At 45.8% G+C, this 13,924-nt stretch overlaps 1 protein-coding gene across 1 annotated transcript; it reads left to right on the forward strand.

The window, feature by feature from the left end:
• Positions 1-4,469: 4,469 nt before the first annotated feature.
• LOC116980125 (ankyrin repeat domain-containing protein 65-like) lies at positions 4,470-11,633 on the forward strand. Its single transcript, XM_033032236.1, has 3 exons — positions 4,470-4,702; positions 7,087-7,666; positions 11,205-11,633. The coding sequence occupies exons 1-3, from the start codon at positions 4,470-4,472 to the stop codon at positions 11,631-11,633; spliced, it is 1,242 nt and encodes a 413-aa protein (XP_032888127.1).
• Positions 11,634-13,924: the final 2,291 nt, after the last annotated feature.

Consider the following 13,924-nt stretch of genomic DNA (forward strand, 5'->3'; position numbering starts at 1 on the left):
GCTGGTTTACAAAAAACAACACAAAGTGCTGGAGTAACTCAGCGGGTCAGGCAGCATCTCTGGAGAATGTGGAGAGGTGACGTTTCGAGTCGGGGCCCTTCGTCGGACTGATTGGGGTGAGGGGCGGGGGGGGGAGAAAGCTGGAAGAGAGGAGACACAGGACAAAGCCTGGAGGTAGACACAAGATGCTGGAGTAACTGTGTCTGTCTTCAGTTTAAGGCAGTTCCTTCCTACACAGAGCATGGCAGGTAATAGTTTTCAATAAAGGTGAGGGGGGAGGTTTTGATAGGCAGCTGATTAAACAAAAGCCAGAGATGAAAAGACAAAAGGATTGAAGTTGTGAATTGTGAAGCTAGAGGAAGGAATAGAAACATAGAAACATAGAAAATAGGTGCAGGAGGCCATTCGGCCCTTCAAGCCAGCACCGCCATTCATTGCGATCATGGCTGATCGTCCCCAATCAATAACCCGTGCCTGCCTTCTCCCCATATCCCTTGATTCCATTAGCCCCTAGAGCTCTATCTAACTCTCCCTTAAATCCATCCAGTAATTTGGCCTCCACTACCCTCTGTGGCAGGGAATTCCATAAATTCACAACTCTCTGGGTGAAAAAGTATTTTCTCACCTCAGTCTTAAATGGCCTCCCCTTTAATTCTAAGACTGTGTCCCCTGGTTCTGGACTCGCCCAACATTGGGAACATTTTTCCTGCATCTAGCTTGTCCAGTCCTTTTATAATTTTATATGTTTCTATAAGATCCCCCCTCACCCTTCTAAACTCCAGTGAACACAAGCCTAGTATTTTCAATCTTTCCTCATATGACAGTCCCGCCATCCCAGGGATCAATCTCGTGAACCTCCGCTGCACTGCCTCAATCACAAGGATGTCCTTCCTCAAATTAGGAGACCAAAACTGTACACAATACTCCAGATGTGGTCTTATCAGAGCCCTATCCAACTGCAGAAGAACCTCTTTACTCCTATACTGAAATCCTCTTGTTATGAAGGCCAACATTCCATTAGCTTTCCTCACTGCCTGCTGTACCTGCACGCCAACTTTCAGTGACCGGTGTACAAGGACACCCAGGTCTCGCTGTACCTCCCCCTTACCTAACCTAACCCCATTGAGATAATAATCTGCCCCCTTGTTTTTGCCGCTAAAGTGGATAACCTCACCTTTATCTATATTATACTGCATCTGCCCACTCACTCAACCTGTCCAGGTCACCCTGCAACCTCCTAACATCCTCTTCACAGTTCACACTGCCACCCAGCTTTGTGTCATCTGCAAACGTGCTAGTGTTGCTCCTAATTCCCTCTTCCAAATCATTAATATATATGGTAAACAGTTGCAGCCCCAACACCGAGCCTTGCGGCACTCCACTCGCCACTGCCTGCCATTCTGAAAAGGACCCGTTCACTCCTACTCTTTGCTTCCTGTCTGCCAACCAATTTTCTATCCACGTCAACACCCTACCCCCAATACCATGTGCTCTAATTTTAGTAGGGCGAGGGGAAAAAAAGATGCGAGTCCAGGTGGAGGGGGGGGGGGGGGGGGGATGGGAATAAGGTGGAGGGGGGGGGGGAGGGGGGCGGTGGGTGTAGGTGAAGAAGAGAGAGGGGAAGGGTTTTGTATGTACCTAAAATTGGAGAATTCAATGTTCATACCATTGGGCTAAGGTACCCAAGCAGAACATGAAGTGCTGTTCCTCTAGTTTGTGTGTGCCTCTCTGTAAATATTGGTAGATTTATAAATATGTGTTGAGTGAAGAGTAGGGTGGTATTTACGGGAACTACAAAGAGGTCTGTTCTTGGATAAGCTTCGTACATGAACTTTTGATCCTCCCCATTTGGACTGAAGACTCATTATTATCCACCTAAATCTTCAACTATAAACGTGTAATTCCCCCATTTAGTTATTGCGTACAGTCAAAAATGACCACGCAGCTGACAAAATAAGATTTATTTTCCCCACAGATGGCAAATCATATCCAAAGAGCATTCATAAAAATAAGATGCATTCCATTCCCTTGTTATTAATTAGAACATGTAGTTCAAGCAGTTGAACTGAACACACTGCACTGAATGGATATCTGAATATCAAGAACAAATGTGTTTTTTAAATCCATCATTTATGAATCTAGGATCTAAAACTTATTTTGAACACATATTTGGATTGTGAATCAGCATCCAGGGGAATTTTAATCCTAAGTGACTTTTTTTTCCGCAATTTTTCTTCTAATTAGCAAAATTAATAATCACACGTGTGATCAATATACCTGTGTACACTCACAAAATACTCTGCAGGAGGATCTCTGCTTGACACACAATCTGATCTGGGTGCAAACTAATGCACTCTTTTCGAGAAATGCCTCTCCCAATATTCTTTGTCCAAGTTGGCAGACTTTGAGGGGACGTCTTTAAGATTTCAAAAGAACATTCTGTGCCCGGACTTGAAATACTGCAATCTGATGTACTGATAATGGTGAGCTTAAAGAAAACAGTACGGCCAAAGCCTTTAACGTAAGCATGTCTGTCCAAGGAATGTCCAGCTGGTTACACCTCTCCTGTGACATTACGCCACAAAATGGTATTAAAACTCAAATAAAAATGGTGGAAATCTATAGTGATGCAGATGAGATAGTGGGGTTTAAAAGCCGTTTAGATAGGCACTTGGATATGCAGGGAACTAAGGAACATGGATCAAATGCAGGCAGAGATTAGTTTAACTTGGTATCATGTACGGAATGGACAATGTGGGCCGAAGGGCCTATTCCTGTGCTGTACTGTTCCAGTCTACGTTCATTGAATGTAACCACTATCACAAAACTGCGCACCTGTACTCTTCGGTACAGCGGGTCAGGCTGAGTTACTCCAGCATTTTGTGTCTACCTTCGATGTAAACCTGCATCTGCAGTTCTTTCCTACACTTAAATCCCTTTGCTCTACAACGCTCGCCGGGGCCCTGCCATTCCCTGGGCCAAGTTCCTGCCCTGGTTTGACTTTCCAAATTGCAACACCACACACAAATCTACATTGAACTCCATTCGCCATCTTCAGCCCACTTGCCCAACTACTCAAGATGCTGCTGTCATGTTTGATAACCACCTTCACTATCTATGATACCACCTACTTTAGTGCCATCTTCAAAATAATTCATCATGCCTTCCACATTCCAATCTAAATTGTTGATATAACCATTTGATACATTGATATATAAACTCACCATTTTCGCCCTTCTTTAAGGGCGGTACAGTGGTAGATTTGCTGCCTTAATGGGCCTGTCCCACTTAGGAGACTTTTTAGGCGACTGCAGGAGACTATGCAGTCGCCACATGTTCGCGGGTGGTTGCCGGGGAGTCGCCTTCATGGTCGTGAGGAGTTCCCGCATTCTGGGAACTAGTCGCGGCCTCATTATGGTCGCCGCGCATTTTTCAACGTTGAAAAATTAGCGGCGACCAGAAAGAAGCCGCCATGGAGAGTAGTGAGAATTCTCGAGCCACAGGTGGGTTGCCAGGAGGTCCTAATAGGTTGCCAGGAGGTCAAAGGTTCTCGGTTCTCGTAGGTTGGAGCCGGTGCTGACCGGTGAATTTCATTGGCTCATTGGGGAAAAAAAGGTAAGCAGTAGGTTTCAGACCCAAGGATAACCGACTGGTAACGTTAAATGTCCGCCGAGCTTCACAGCCGTGTATCTCTGGCTTCTTAAATGCTGTCTCCAATCCTTCTCCCCCCTCTCCCTCCTCTCCCCTTCTCTTTTAAAGGACTTACCGTACACTGTGCTTTAGTCGGCTTTTTACAGCGCCAACCTTCCTGATCATCGCGGTGTGTGTCTGTTTCACCTTGGCTTTGCACCGTGTGATTTTTTTAGACAGCGCAGCCCCCGCTTGCCCTGTCCCCCGCCTGCTTAACTGACTGGTGAAGGAAGCGGTGTGTGTGTGTGTGTGTGTGTGTGTGTGTGTGTGTGTGTGTGTGTGTGTGTGTGTGTGTGTGTGCGTGCGTGCGTGCGTGCGTGTGTGTGTGTGTGTGTGTGTGTTCCACTCTGACAGTCGCCGTTCCAGTTGCCGGTTTTTCATGCGACTGCCAGCAACTTGACAGTCACCGGCAGTCCGCTGAAAAATCGCCTAAGTGGGACAGGCCCATTACAGTGGTAGAGACCAGGGTTCAATCTTGACTACGGGTGCTATATTGTACAAAGTTTGCACGTTCTCCCCGTGACTGTGAGGGGTTTTGTTCCATATTGCAAAGACGTGCGTGTTTGTAGGTTAATTGGCTTCGGTACAATTGTCGGATGCAAAACCGGGATAACATAGAACGGGTGTGCTGGTGATCGTTGGTCGGCGTGGACTCGGCAGGTCGATGGGCCAATGGGCCTGTTTTCACTCTGTACCTCTAAACTCTTGCTTTCATCCCTGTTGGTAATTGTGATCAGTAGCGGCATTTGTCAGATAATATTTATTTTCCAGAATCCACCATGTCTGAACTCTCCGAGATGACGTGGAAATGGATGGAGTTGCACGATTCGATCTCCTACCCCGACAAGAACAGCAAGACCGTGGACATGAACCCACTTCAGCAGGGAACGTGCGACCCTCTAAGTGCCTCCGTGGGACCCACCTCCGAAAACGGAATACAGCCATCGCCAGTTGCAAGCCAGGGAAGAGGGTTGAATGGAGTTCAAAGCCAATTGCCGTCAAAAACATTGAAGTATGTTGTCAAACTGATAAAATATTATTGAAACACAAGGAATTGCAGATGCTGGTTTAAAATAAAAAGACACCGAGTGCTGGAGTAACTCAGTGGATCAGGCAGCATCCCTGGGGAACATGGATAGGTGATATTTTGGGTCTGATCAGACAGATCAGACTAAAGGTGGATCCCGACCTGAAACATCATCTATCCATGTCCTCCGGAATTGCTGCCTGACCTGCTGAGTTGCTCCAGCACTGTGTGTCTTTTTCGAAAAATATATTGTTGATCTATTGGTCACAAATTCTACACAGTTTTAAAAGAAAATATTAAATAAACGCGTGTAAAATCATGAGGGGAAGAGATAGGGCGAATACATAATCTTTTATCCAGAGTAGAAAAATCAAGAACAAGATGACAGAGGTTTAAGGTGAGAGGGGGAAGATTTAGTAGGAACCTGAGGGGCAAGGGTGGTGGGTGTATGGAATGAGCTAGCAGAGGAGGTAATTGGGGCAGGTACTATAACTAGGTATGTTGTAAAACGTACCTGAAGGTCGCTGAAAATCTGTCCCAGCCCGTGTGCGCGATTTTGGCGCCGTTTAGAAGGGGGCGGGTTTAAAACGCGATTTTCCCTAGGCTGTTCAAACTGAGCTTGCTCAGCCTGGTTAATTATTAACGAAAAATCGCTGGAAGATTCCGTCGCTGGAGCTATTATTAGTTTTAAGGGTTTTATTGACTTGTTATAGTAGGTTAAAAATTAACCTCTAAACCCGCGACCACCGACAACGGGCCGGATCTCATACAGGGGACAATAGAAGGTAGGCTGTTTATTTTTACGTTAAAAAGGGCTTCTTAAGATCCCTTTATACAAAGTTTAATGTTGCGGGTAGCTAATATGGGGCCCATTATATCCTGCAGTATTTTTCTGGGCATTTGGGGTACAAATCTACCGCAATGTGAACGTTCTAAACCAGCGCAGCCACTTGCAAGCTGATTTAAATGTCATTAATTTACAGCAATTGAACACTAAATTCCTTCCATTTGGCCTATAAATTAATGTAAATGAGATTTTAAAATCATGTTTTATTGTGAATTCTTTGTGAATATTATTTGGATACTTAGGCTATTTAAACATGTTAATCATTTCTTAAGAAATGGATAAATGTTTAGATCTAGTAATTGAGTTTTGTAATTAGCTACAATTGGGTAACTAACTAATTATATGCTTTAATTTCAGGTCATCCAAGTAAGATTATTTTATATTTGTTTCAGAATGCTTCAATCTATGATAACTGAAAATTTCATTCAGTTCTCTTAATTTTTAAGAAAGTTATGGGCTTTTGACTGTCCACGATCACAACTTTTTTGTTATGTCCATAGAAAATCAATAGGGAACAAGATGCTAATTTCCGAGTATGAAAATGGTCATAACGTTTTAAATACTTGAGATATGAAAGTGAATTAGGTATCAAATTAAACTTCTTTTTATGCTTTATCTGATGGGATTAATTAGAGACTTGATTTTTTAAATCTCAAAATTTTGTAACATTGCTACTATAACAACATTTAAAAGGCATTTGGACAAAGAGGTACATGGACAAAAAGGTTTTGATGGATATAGGCCAATTGCGAGCAGGTGGGAACTAGCATAGATGGGGCATCTTGGTCGGCATGGGCAAGTTGGGCCGAAGGGCCTGATTCTGTACTGTAAAGAGAAATGAGAACAGAAACTGAATTAAGGTAGGTTCCCAAACGTTATTCTCAGCTAAAGGGCCTGTCCCACTTAGGCTATTTTTCAGGCGACTAGGCGGTCGCCACATGGTCGCCGGGGTGTCGCCTGTATGGTCGTGAGTCGTCTCCTCAGTCGCCCAAAGAGTGGTAGCGTTTTTCTGGTCGCCGCTGGATTATGAAATGTTCAAAAACTTTCGGCAGTGGGCATGATGCCAAGGAGCGTAGCTTGACTTCTCCTGACGTAGGTGCTGTCGCAGGTTGTGGCCAGGATGACATAGGTTGTCGCTGGTGCTGACTTCGGTGAATTCCATTGGCGACTGCCTACGTCAACCTGCATCAGGTACCGGCGACTGAATTGCCTTAAATTGTCTTCAGTTGTCGCCGACAGAGTCGTAGCTTGGGTCCTAATGGGTCGCCGGTTGTCGGTAGCTTGGCGTCGACTTGGTGGTAGGTTGTTGTAGACATTGTTGTAGACATTGTCATAGGGTGGGGGTCCAGTCGCCGTTTTTTTCAGCGACCTGCTACGACTGTGACAGTCACCGGCAGTCACCGAAATAAATGGCCTAAGTGGGACAGACTCTTGACTTTCAAGTTGGGCCAAAGGGCCTGTTTCTATACTGTGTGACTCGATGAATGATACACTGATGTTGACGTTCATCTAATTGCCACAGGCCTCTTGTTTGGAATGAAAACTGCGGGAGTGAGTCTGGCTGGACGCCACTGCAACACGCAGCGTTCTGTGGCAATATCCCTCTGATCAAACACCTCCTCCACAGACGGGCAGCCATCAACCAGCGCAGCGAGTTCCATTACACGCCCGTACACAGGGCTGCTCTGAACGGCCACGCCGAGGCCGTGGACTATCTTCTGCATCGTGGAGCTCTCCTCGAGGCCAGGACCCGGTGTGGAGCCAGCCCGCTGCACTGTGCTACGGCCCACGGTCACGTCGACACCGCCCGGCGGCTCCTGAAATACGGGGCGTCGGCGGGCATCAAGGACAACAACAAGTGGACCCCTTTACACTGGGCCGCCGTCAACGGACACAGGGAAATGGCCGAGCTGCTGCTGCTCACGGAAGGGAGTGCGCTGGACGAAAGGACGGATGACGGCGTGACACCGTTGCAACTGGCGGTGCAGGCCAGGCACACCGAGGTTACCGAATATCTACTGAAGGAGGGAGCTGACGTTAATGCCAAGGATGAAATTAACGAAACTGCTCTCCACAAAGCTGCTGCATGTGGAAGAATAGAGGTGAGGTGGAAAACCTGGAAACAACACAAAACTGCAGTCTGAAACCCCCAAACAGTAGTCTGGACATAGGGCGCAAGTTGAATCAGGAGTTAAAATTGGCATGTAGCAAAAGTAATGCTGTGGTTGTTATGGGAGATTTCAACATGCAGGTAGACTGGGAAAATCAGGTTGGTACTGGACCCCAAGAAAGGGAGTTTGTGGAGTGCCGTCGTGATGGATTCTTAGAACAGCTTGTATTGGAGCCTACCAGGGAGATGGCAATTCTGGATTTAGTGTTATCTAATGAATCGGATTTGATAAAGGACCTCGAGGTTACTGAACCATTAGGAGGTAGTGACCATAACATGATCAGGTTTAATCTACAATTGGAGAGGTAGAAGGGTAGATCGGAGGTGTCAGTGTTACAGTTGAATAAAGGGGACTCTGGGGCCATGAGGGAGGAGCTGGCCAAAGCTGACTGGAAAGATACACTAGCAGGGATGACAGTGGATCAAAAATGGCAGGTATTTCTAAGAATAATACAGAAGGTGCAGGATCAGTTCATTCCTAGGAGGAAGAAAGATTCCAAGGAGAGTAAGGGGCGACCGTGGCTGACAAGGGACATGAGGGACCGTATAAAAATAGCAGAGAAGAACAACAACGTGGCAAAGATGAGTGGGAAGCAAGAGGATTGTGTAATGTTTAAAGAGCAACAGAAGATAACTAAAAAGACAATACGGGAAGAAAAGATGAGGTATGAAGGTAAGCTAGCCAATAATATACAGGAGGATAGTAAAAGCTTCTTTAGGTATGTTAAGAGGAAAAAATTAGTTAAGACCAAAGTTGGACCCTTGAAGACCGAAATTGTTATTATGGGGAAAAGGGAAATGGCAGATGAGTTGAACAGGTACTTTGGATCCGTCTTCACTAAGGAGGACACAAACCATCTTCCTGATATAGTAGTGGCCAGAGGATCTGGGGGGATGGAGGAACTGAAGGAAATCCACATTAGGCAGGAAATGGTGTTGGATAGACTGATGGGACTGAAGGCTGATAAATCTCCAGGGCCTAATGGTCTGCATCCCAGGGTACTTAAGGAATTGGCTCTAGAAATCGTGGATGCATTGGTGATAATTTTCCAATGGTCTATAGACTCAGGATCAGTTCCTGTGGATTGGAGGGTAGCTAATGTTATCCTACTTTTTAAGAAAGGCGGGAGAGAGAAAACAGGGAATTATAGACCAGTTAGCCTGACATTGGTGGTGGGGAAGATGCTGGAGTCAATTATAAAAGATGAAATAGCTGCACATTTTGATAGCAGTAACAGGATTGGTCCGAGTCAGTATGGATTTACGAAGGGGAAATCATGCTTGACTAATCTTCTGGAATTTTTTGAGGATGTAACTAGGAAAATGGACAAGGGAGAGCCAGTGGATGTAGTGTACCTGGACTTTCAGAAAGCATTTGATAAGGTCCCACATAGGAGATTAGTGGGGAAAATTAGGGCACATAATATTGGGGGATATAACTTTAAACTGAATCTGCCCATCACCCAACCTATCTAAATCACCCTGCAGCCTCATAGCATCCTCCTCGCAGCTCACACTGCCACCCAGCTTTGTGCATTCCACAAATTTGGAGATGTTACATTTAATTCCCTCGTCTAAATCGTTAATGTATATTGTAAATAATTGGGGTCCCAGCACTGAGCCTTGCGGCACCCCACTAGTCACTGCCTGCCATTCAGAAAAGGACCCGTTAATTCCTACTATTTGCTTCCTGTCTACCAACCAGTTCTCTATCCATGTCAATACCCTACCCCTAATACCACGTGCTGTAATTTTGCACACTAATCTTTTGTGTGGGACCTTGTCAAAGGCTCTTTGAAAGTCCAGATACACCACATCTACTGGCTCTCCCTCATCCATTCTACTTGTTACATCCTCAAAAAATTACAGAAGATTAGTCAAGTATGATTTCCCCGTCATAAATCCATGCTGACTTTGACCGATCCTGTCACTGCTTTCCAAATGCACTGCTATAACATCTTTAATAATCGACTCCAGCATCTTCCCCACTATTGATGTAAGGCTAACTGGTCTATAATTCCCCGTTTTCTCTCTCCTTCCTTTCTTAAAAAGTGGGGTTACATTAGCTAATGTACCTCTTGCCTGATGGGAGAGGGGAGAAGAGGGAGTGATCGGGGTGAGACTCATACTTGATTATGCTGCTGGACTTGCCTTTTGTATATTATGTTGCCTTTTGTATATTAACGAACAGATGCTGGTTAATACACAAAAGGACACAAAGTGCTGGAGTAAATCAGCGGGTCTGTCAGCATCTGTGGAGAACATGGATGAGAACAAGAGAACTTCTTCAGACTGGATCTCGACCCAAATTCACCTATCCATGCTCTCCAGAGATACTACCTGACCTGCTGAGTAACTCCAGCACTTTGTGTTCAATTGAAAAACTTAACTGCTCTTGGTATCCAAGAGAAACATAGAAACATAGAAATTAGGTGCAGGAGTAGGCCATTCGGCCCTTCGAGCCTGCACCGCCATTCAATATGATCATGGCTGATCATCCAACTCAGTATCCCGTACCTGCCTTCTCTCCATACCCTCTGATCCCCTTAGCCACAAGGGCCACATCTAACTCCCTCTTAAATATAGCCAATGAACTGGCCTCGACTACCTTCTGTGGCAGGGAGTTCCAGAGATTCACCACTCTCTGTGTGAAAAAAGTTCTTCTCATCTCGGTTTTAAAGGATTTCCCCCTTATCCTTAAGCTGTGACCCCTTGTCCTGGACTTCCCCAACATCGGGAGCAATCTTCCTGCATCTAGCCTGTCCAACCCCTTAAGAATTTTGTAAGTTTCTATAAGATCCCCTCTCAATCTCCTAAATTCTAGAGAGTATAAACCAAGTCTATCCAGTCTTTCTTCATAAGACAGTCCTGACATCCCAGGAATCAGTCTGGTGAACCTTCTCTGCACTCCCTCTATTGCAATAATGTCCTTCCTCAGATTTGGAGACCAAAACTGTACGCAATACTCCAGGTGTGGTCTCACCAAGACCCTGTACAACTGCAGTAGAACCTCCCTGCTCCTATACTCAAATCCTTGCTCAGGATACACACGTCTGTATTAACTAACACCTTTAGGATTGAGGGTTTAGGATTGCCCCTCAGGTTCCTATTAAATCGTTCCCCTCTCTCTTTAGCTTTAAGCTCACCTGCCCACTTTTGGCCCATATCCCTGTGAACCTGTCATATCCATATTGTTGAAATGCTGTAATGTTATCAGTGTGGAGGGAGGAATTGCAGATGCTGGTTTACACCGAGGGTAGACTCAAAATGCTGGAGTAACTCAGCGGGACAAGCAGCATCTCTGGAGAGAAGGAATGGGTGAGGTTTCCGTTAGGTTCCAGTCCGAAGAAGGGTCTCGACCCGAGATGTCGCTCATTCCTTCTCCCCAGAAGATGCTGCCTTTCCCGTGAAGATGTCACTGATCTGTTTCCTCAAAGACGTTACAAATGGCAAAAGTTTTCTTTCTTTAGATCCTGCAGCTGCTGCTTCGACAGAAAGCCGCGGTGGATGCATTGAATGTAAACCAGCACTCGCCCCTCCACAGGGCTGTGGGCAGCGGGGTTGCTGCTGTGGACCTCTTGTTGCAGTTCGGCGCTGCCATCGAGAGCAAGGACGCGCTCCAGATGACCCCACTGCACTGTGCGGCTAGTCAAGGTGACGAGGCGGTGGCGAAACTCCTCGTTCAGCGTGGGGCAGACATAGACGCCCGAAACTGGATGAAGAAGACTCCCTTGCACCTGGCTGCAGAGATGGGGCATTGTAATGTTGTACGATTACTCATTAGCAGTGGGGCTGAATTACAAGCCAAAACTACGTGGAATGATACGGCAGCTGATCTTGCTGAACAACAGCAACGGGAAGAGCTTCTCCACATACTGATGGGCCACAAGTGCAGTTAGAGTTGTCACGTCATATGTAGCAAAGAACTGCACATGCTGGTTTACACCGAAGATAGACACAAACATAGAAACATAGAAAATAGGTGCAGGAGTAGGCCATTCGGCCCTTCGAGCCTGCACCGCCATTCAATATGATCATGGCTGATCATCCAACTCAGCATCCTGTACCTGCCTTCTCTCCATACCCCCTGATCCCTTTAGCCACAAGGGCCACATCTAACTCCTTCTTAAATATAGCCAATGAACTGGTCTCAACTACATTCTGTGGCAGAGAATTCCAGAGATTCACTACTCGCTGTGTAAAAAATGTTTTTCTCATCTCAGTCCTAAAAGATTTCCCCTTTATCCTTAAACTGTGACCCCTTGTTCTGGACTTCCCCAACATCGGGAACAATCTTCCTGCATCTAGCCTGTCCAACCCCTTAAGAATTTTGTAAGTTTCTATAAGATCCCCCCTCAATCTTCTAAATTCTAGCAAGTACAAGCCGAGTCTTTCTTCATATGAAAGTCCTGACATCCCAGGAATCAGTCTGGTGAACCTTCTCTGTACTCCCTCTATGGCAAGAATGTCCTTCCTCAGATTAGGAGACCAAAACTGTACGCAAAGTGCTGGAGTAACTCAGTGGGACAGGCAGCATCTCTGGAGAGAAGGAATGGGTGATGTTTCGTGTCGAGACCCTTTCTTCGGACTGAGAGTCAGCGGAGAGAGAAACAAGAGATGTAGATGGTGAGTTGTAGAGACATTTCACTGTCTATATCACTCATTTCCCTATCCCTGAATCTCAGTCTGAAGAAGGGTCTCGACCCAAAACATCATCCATTCCTTCTCTACAGAGATGCTGCCTGCCCCGTTGGATTACTCCAGCATTTTGTGTCCATCTTCAAGTAGTCTGTCATTTTGTATATACAATATATGTTGTATTATATCTACACTGTCTCTTTGATCTCAAAGGAAGTAATACACACCTGTTCTTAAACCACAGGCCTAATACTGAGCGCATCTCAGTTACAGTGTGCACTATATTCTTCGATTTGTTAAGTTTAGTTTATTGTCATGTATACCAAGGTACAGTGAACAGCTTTTGTTGTGTTCTCTATCTATCTACCTTCATTCATTACCAATTAACTCTGAAAATATTCAATGCAAATTCAGTGATTCATCACATGGGTGCATTGTTTTTGCATAGTCAGTAAAATCACACAGCAGACCTCACCTAGGCAGTACGCAAAGAGTCGCTACGTTTCTGGCGCCGACAATGTTTCAAAGGTTCTTAGTACTGTCTTATCATCTCGCAATGGTGAACAATTGACAATAGGTGCAGGAGTAGGCCATTCGGCCCTTCGAGCCATTCAATGTGATCATGGCTGATCATCCCCAATCAGTACCCCGTTCCTGCCTTCTCCCCATATCCCCTGACTCCGCTATCTTTAAGAGCCCTTTCTAGCCCTCTCTTGAAAGCATCCAGAGAACCGGCCTCCACCGCCATCTGAGGCAGAAAATTCCACAGACTCACAACTCGCTGTGAGAAAAAGTGTTTCCTCGTCTCCATTGTAAATGGCTTACCCCTTATTCTTATGTGGACGATAGCGTCGGGAGCTCGCAACAACAGCTTCGTCCGCTGGACTGGAGGGCGGCAGCTTCGGCAGCCTCGACCGCCCCGGGCCGCAGAGTTTGAACCGGCCCGTTCGCGGAGCTCGGATTCAGCCGCGGGATTTGCTTACCATCACCCGGCGGTGTCATGACATCGGAGGCCTGGATCGCCTCAGCGCAGAGGGAGAGCAAGGAGGGAAGAGACAAGGACTTTGGGACTTTTACCTTCCATCACAGTGAGGAGGTGCCTGGTGGACTCACTGTGGTGGATGTTAAACTGTGTTGAGTGTGTGTTTTGTTATTTATTCTATGTTATGACTGCAGGTTAAACCATTTCGTTGTACTGAAAAGTGCAATGACAATAAAGTTGAATCTAATCTAATCTAATCTTAAATTGATGGCCCCTGGTTCTGGACTCCCCCAACATCGGGACTCTCCCAACATGGTTCCTGCCTCTAGCATGTCCAAACTCTTAATAATCTTATGTTTCAATAAGATCCTCTCCCATCCTTCTAAACTCCAGAGTATACAAGTCCTGGCCTGCTGTTGCACATTATAATCTTATGATATGGGCCAGAGGCAGACAGGTGGTTCTAGTGTAGATGGGACTGGTGTGGATGGGCCTAGTGTGGATGGGTCTAGTGTGGATGGGTCTAGTGTGGATGGGTCTAGTGTAGATGGGTCCAGTGTTGATGGGTCC

This window comes from Amblyraja radiata, chromosome 13 (genome assembly GCF_010909765.2).
Source record: "Amblyraja radiata isolate CabotCenter1 chromosome 13, sAmbRad1.1.pri, whole genome shotgun sequence".
Lineage (NCBI taxonomy): Eukaryota > Metazoa > Chordata > Chondrichthyes > Rajiformes > Rajidae > Amblyraja > Amblyraja radiata.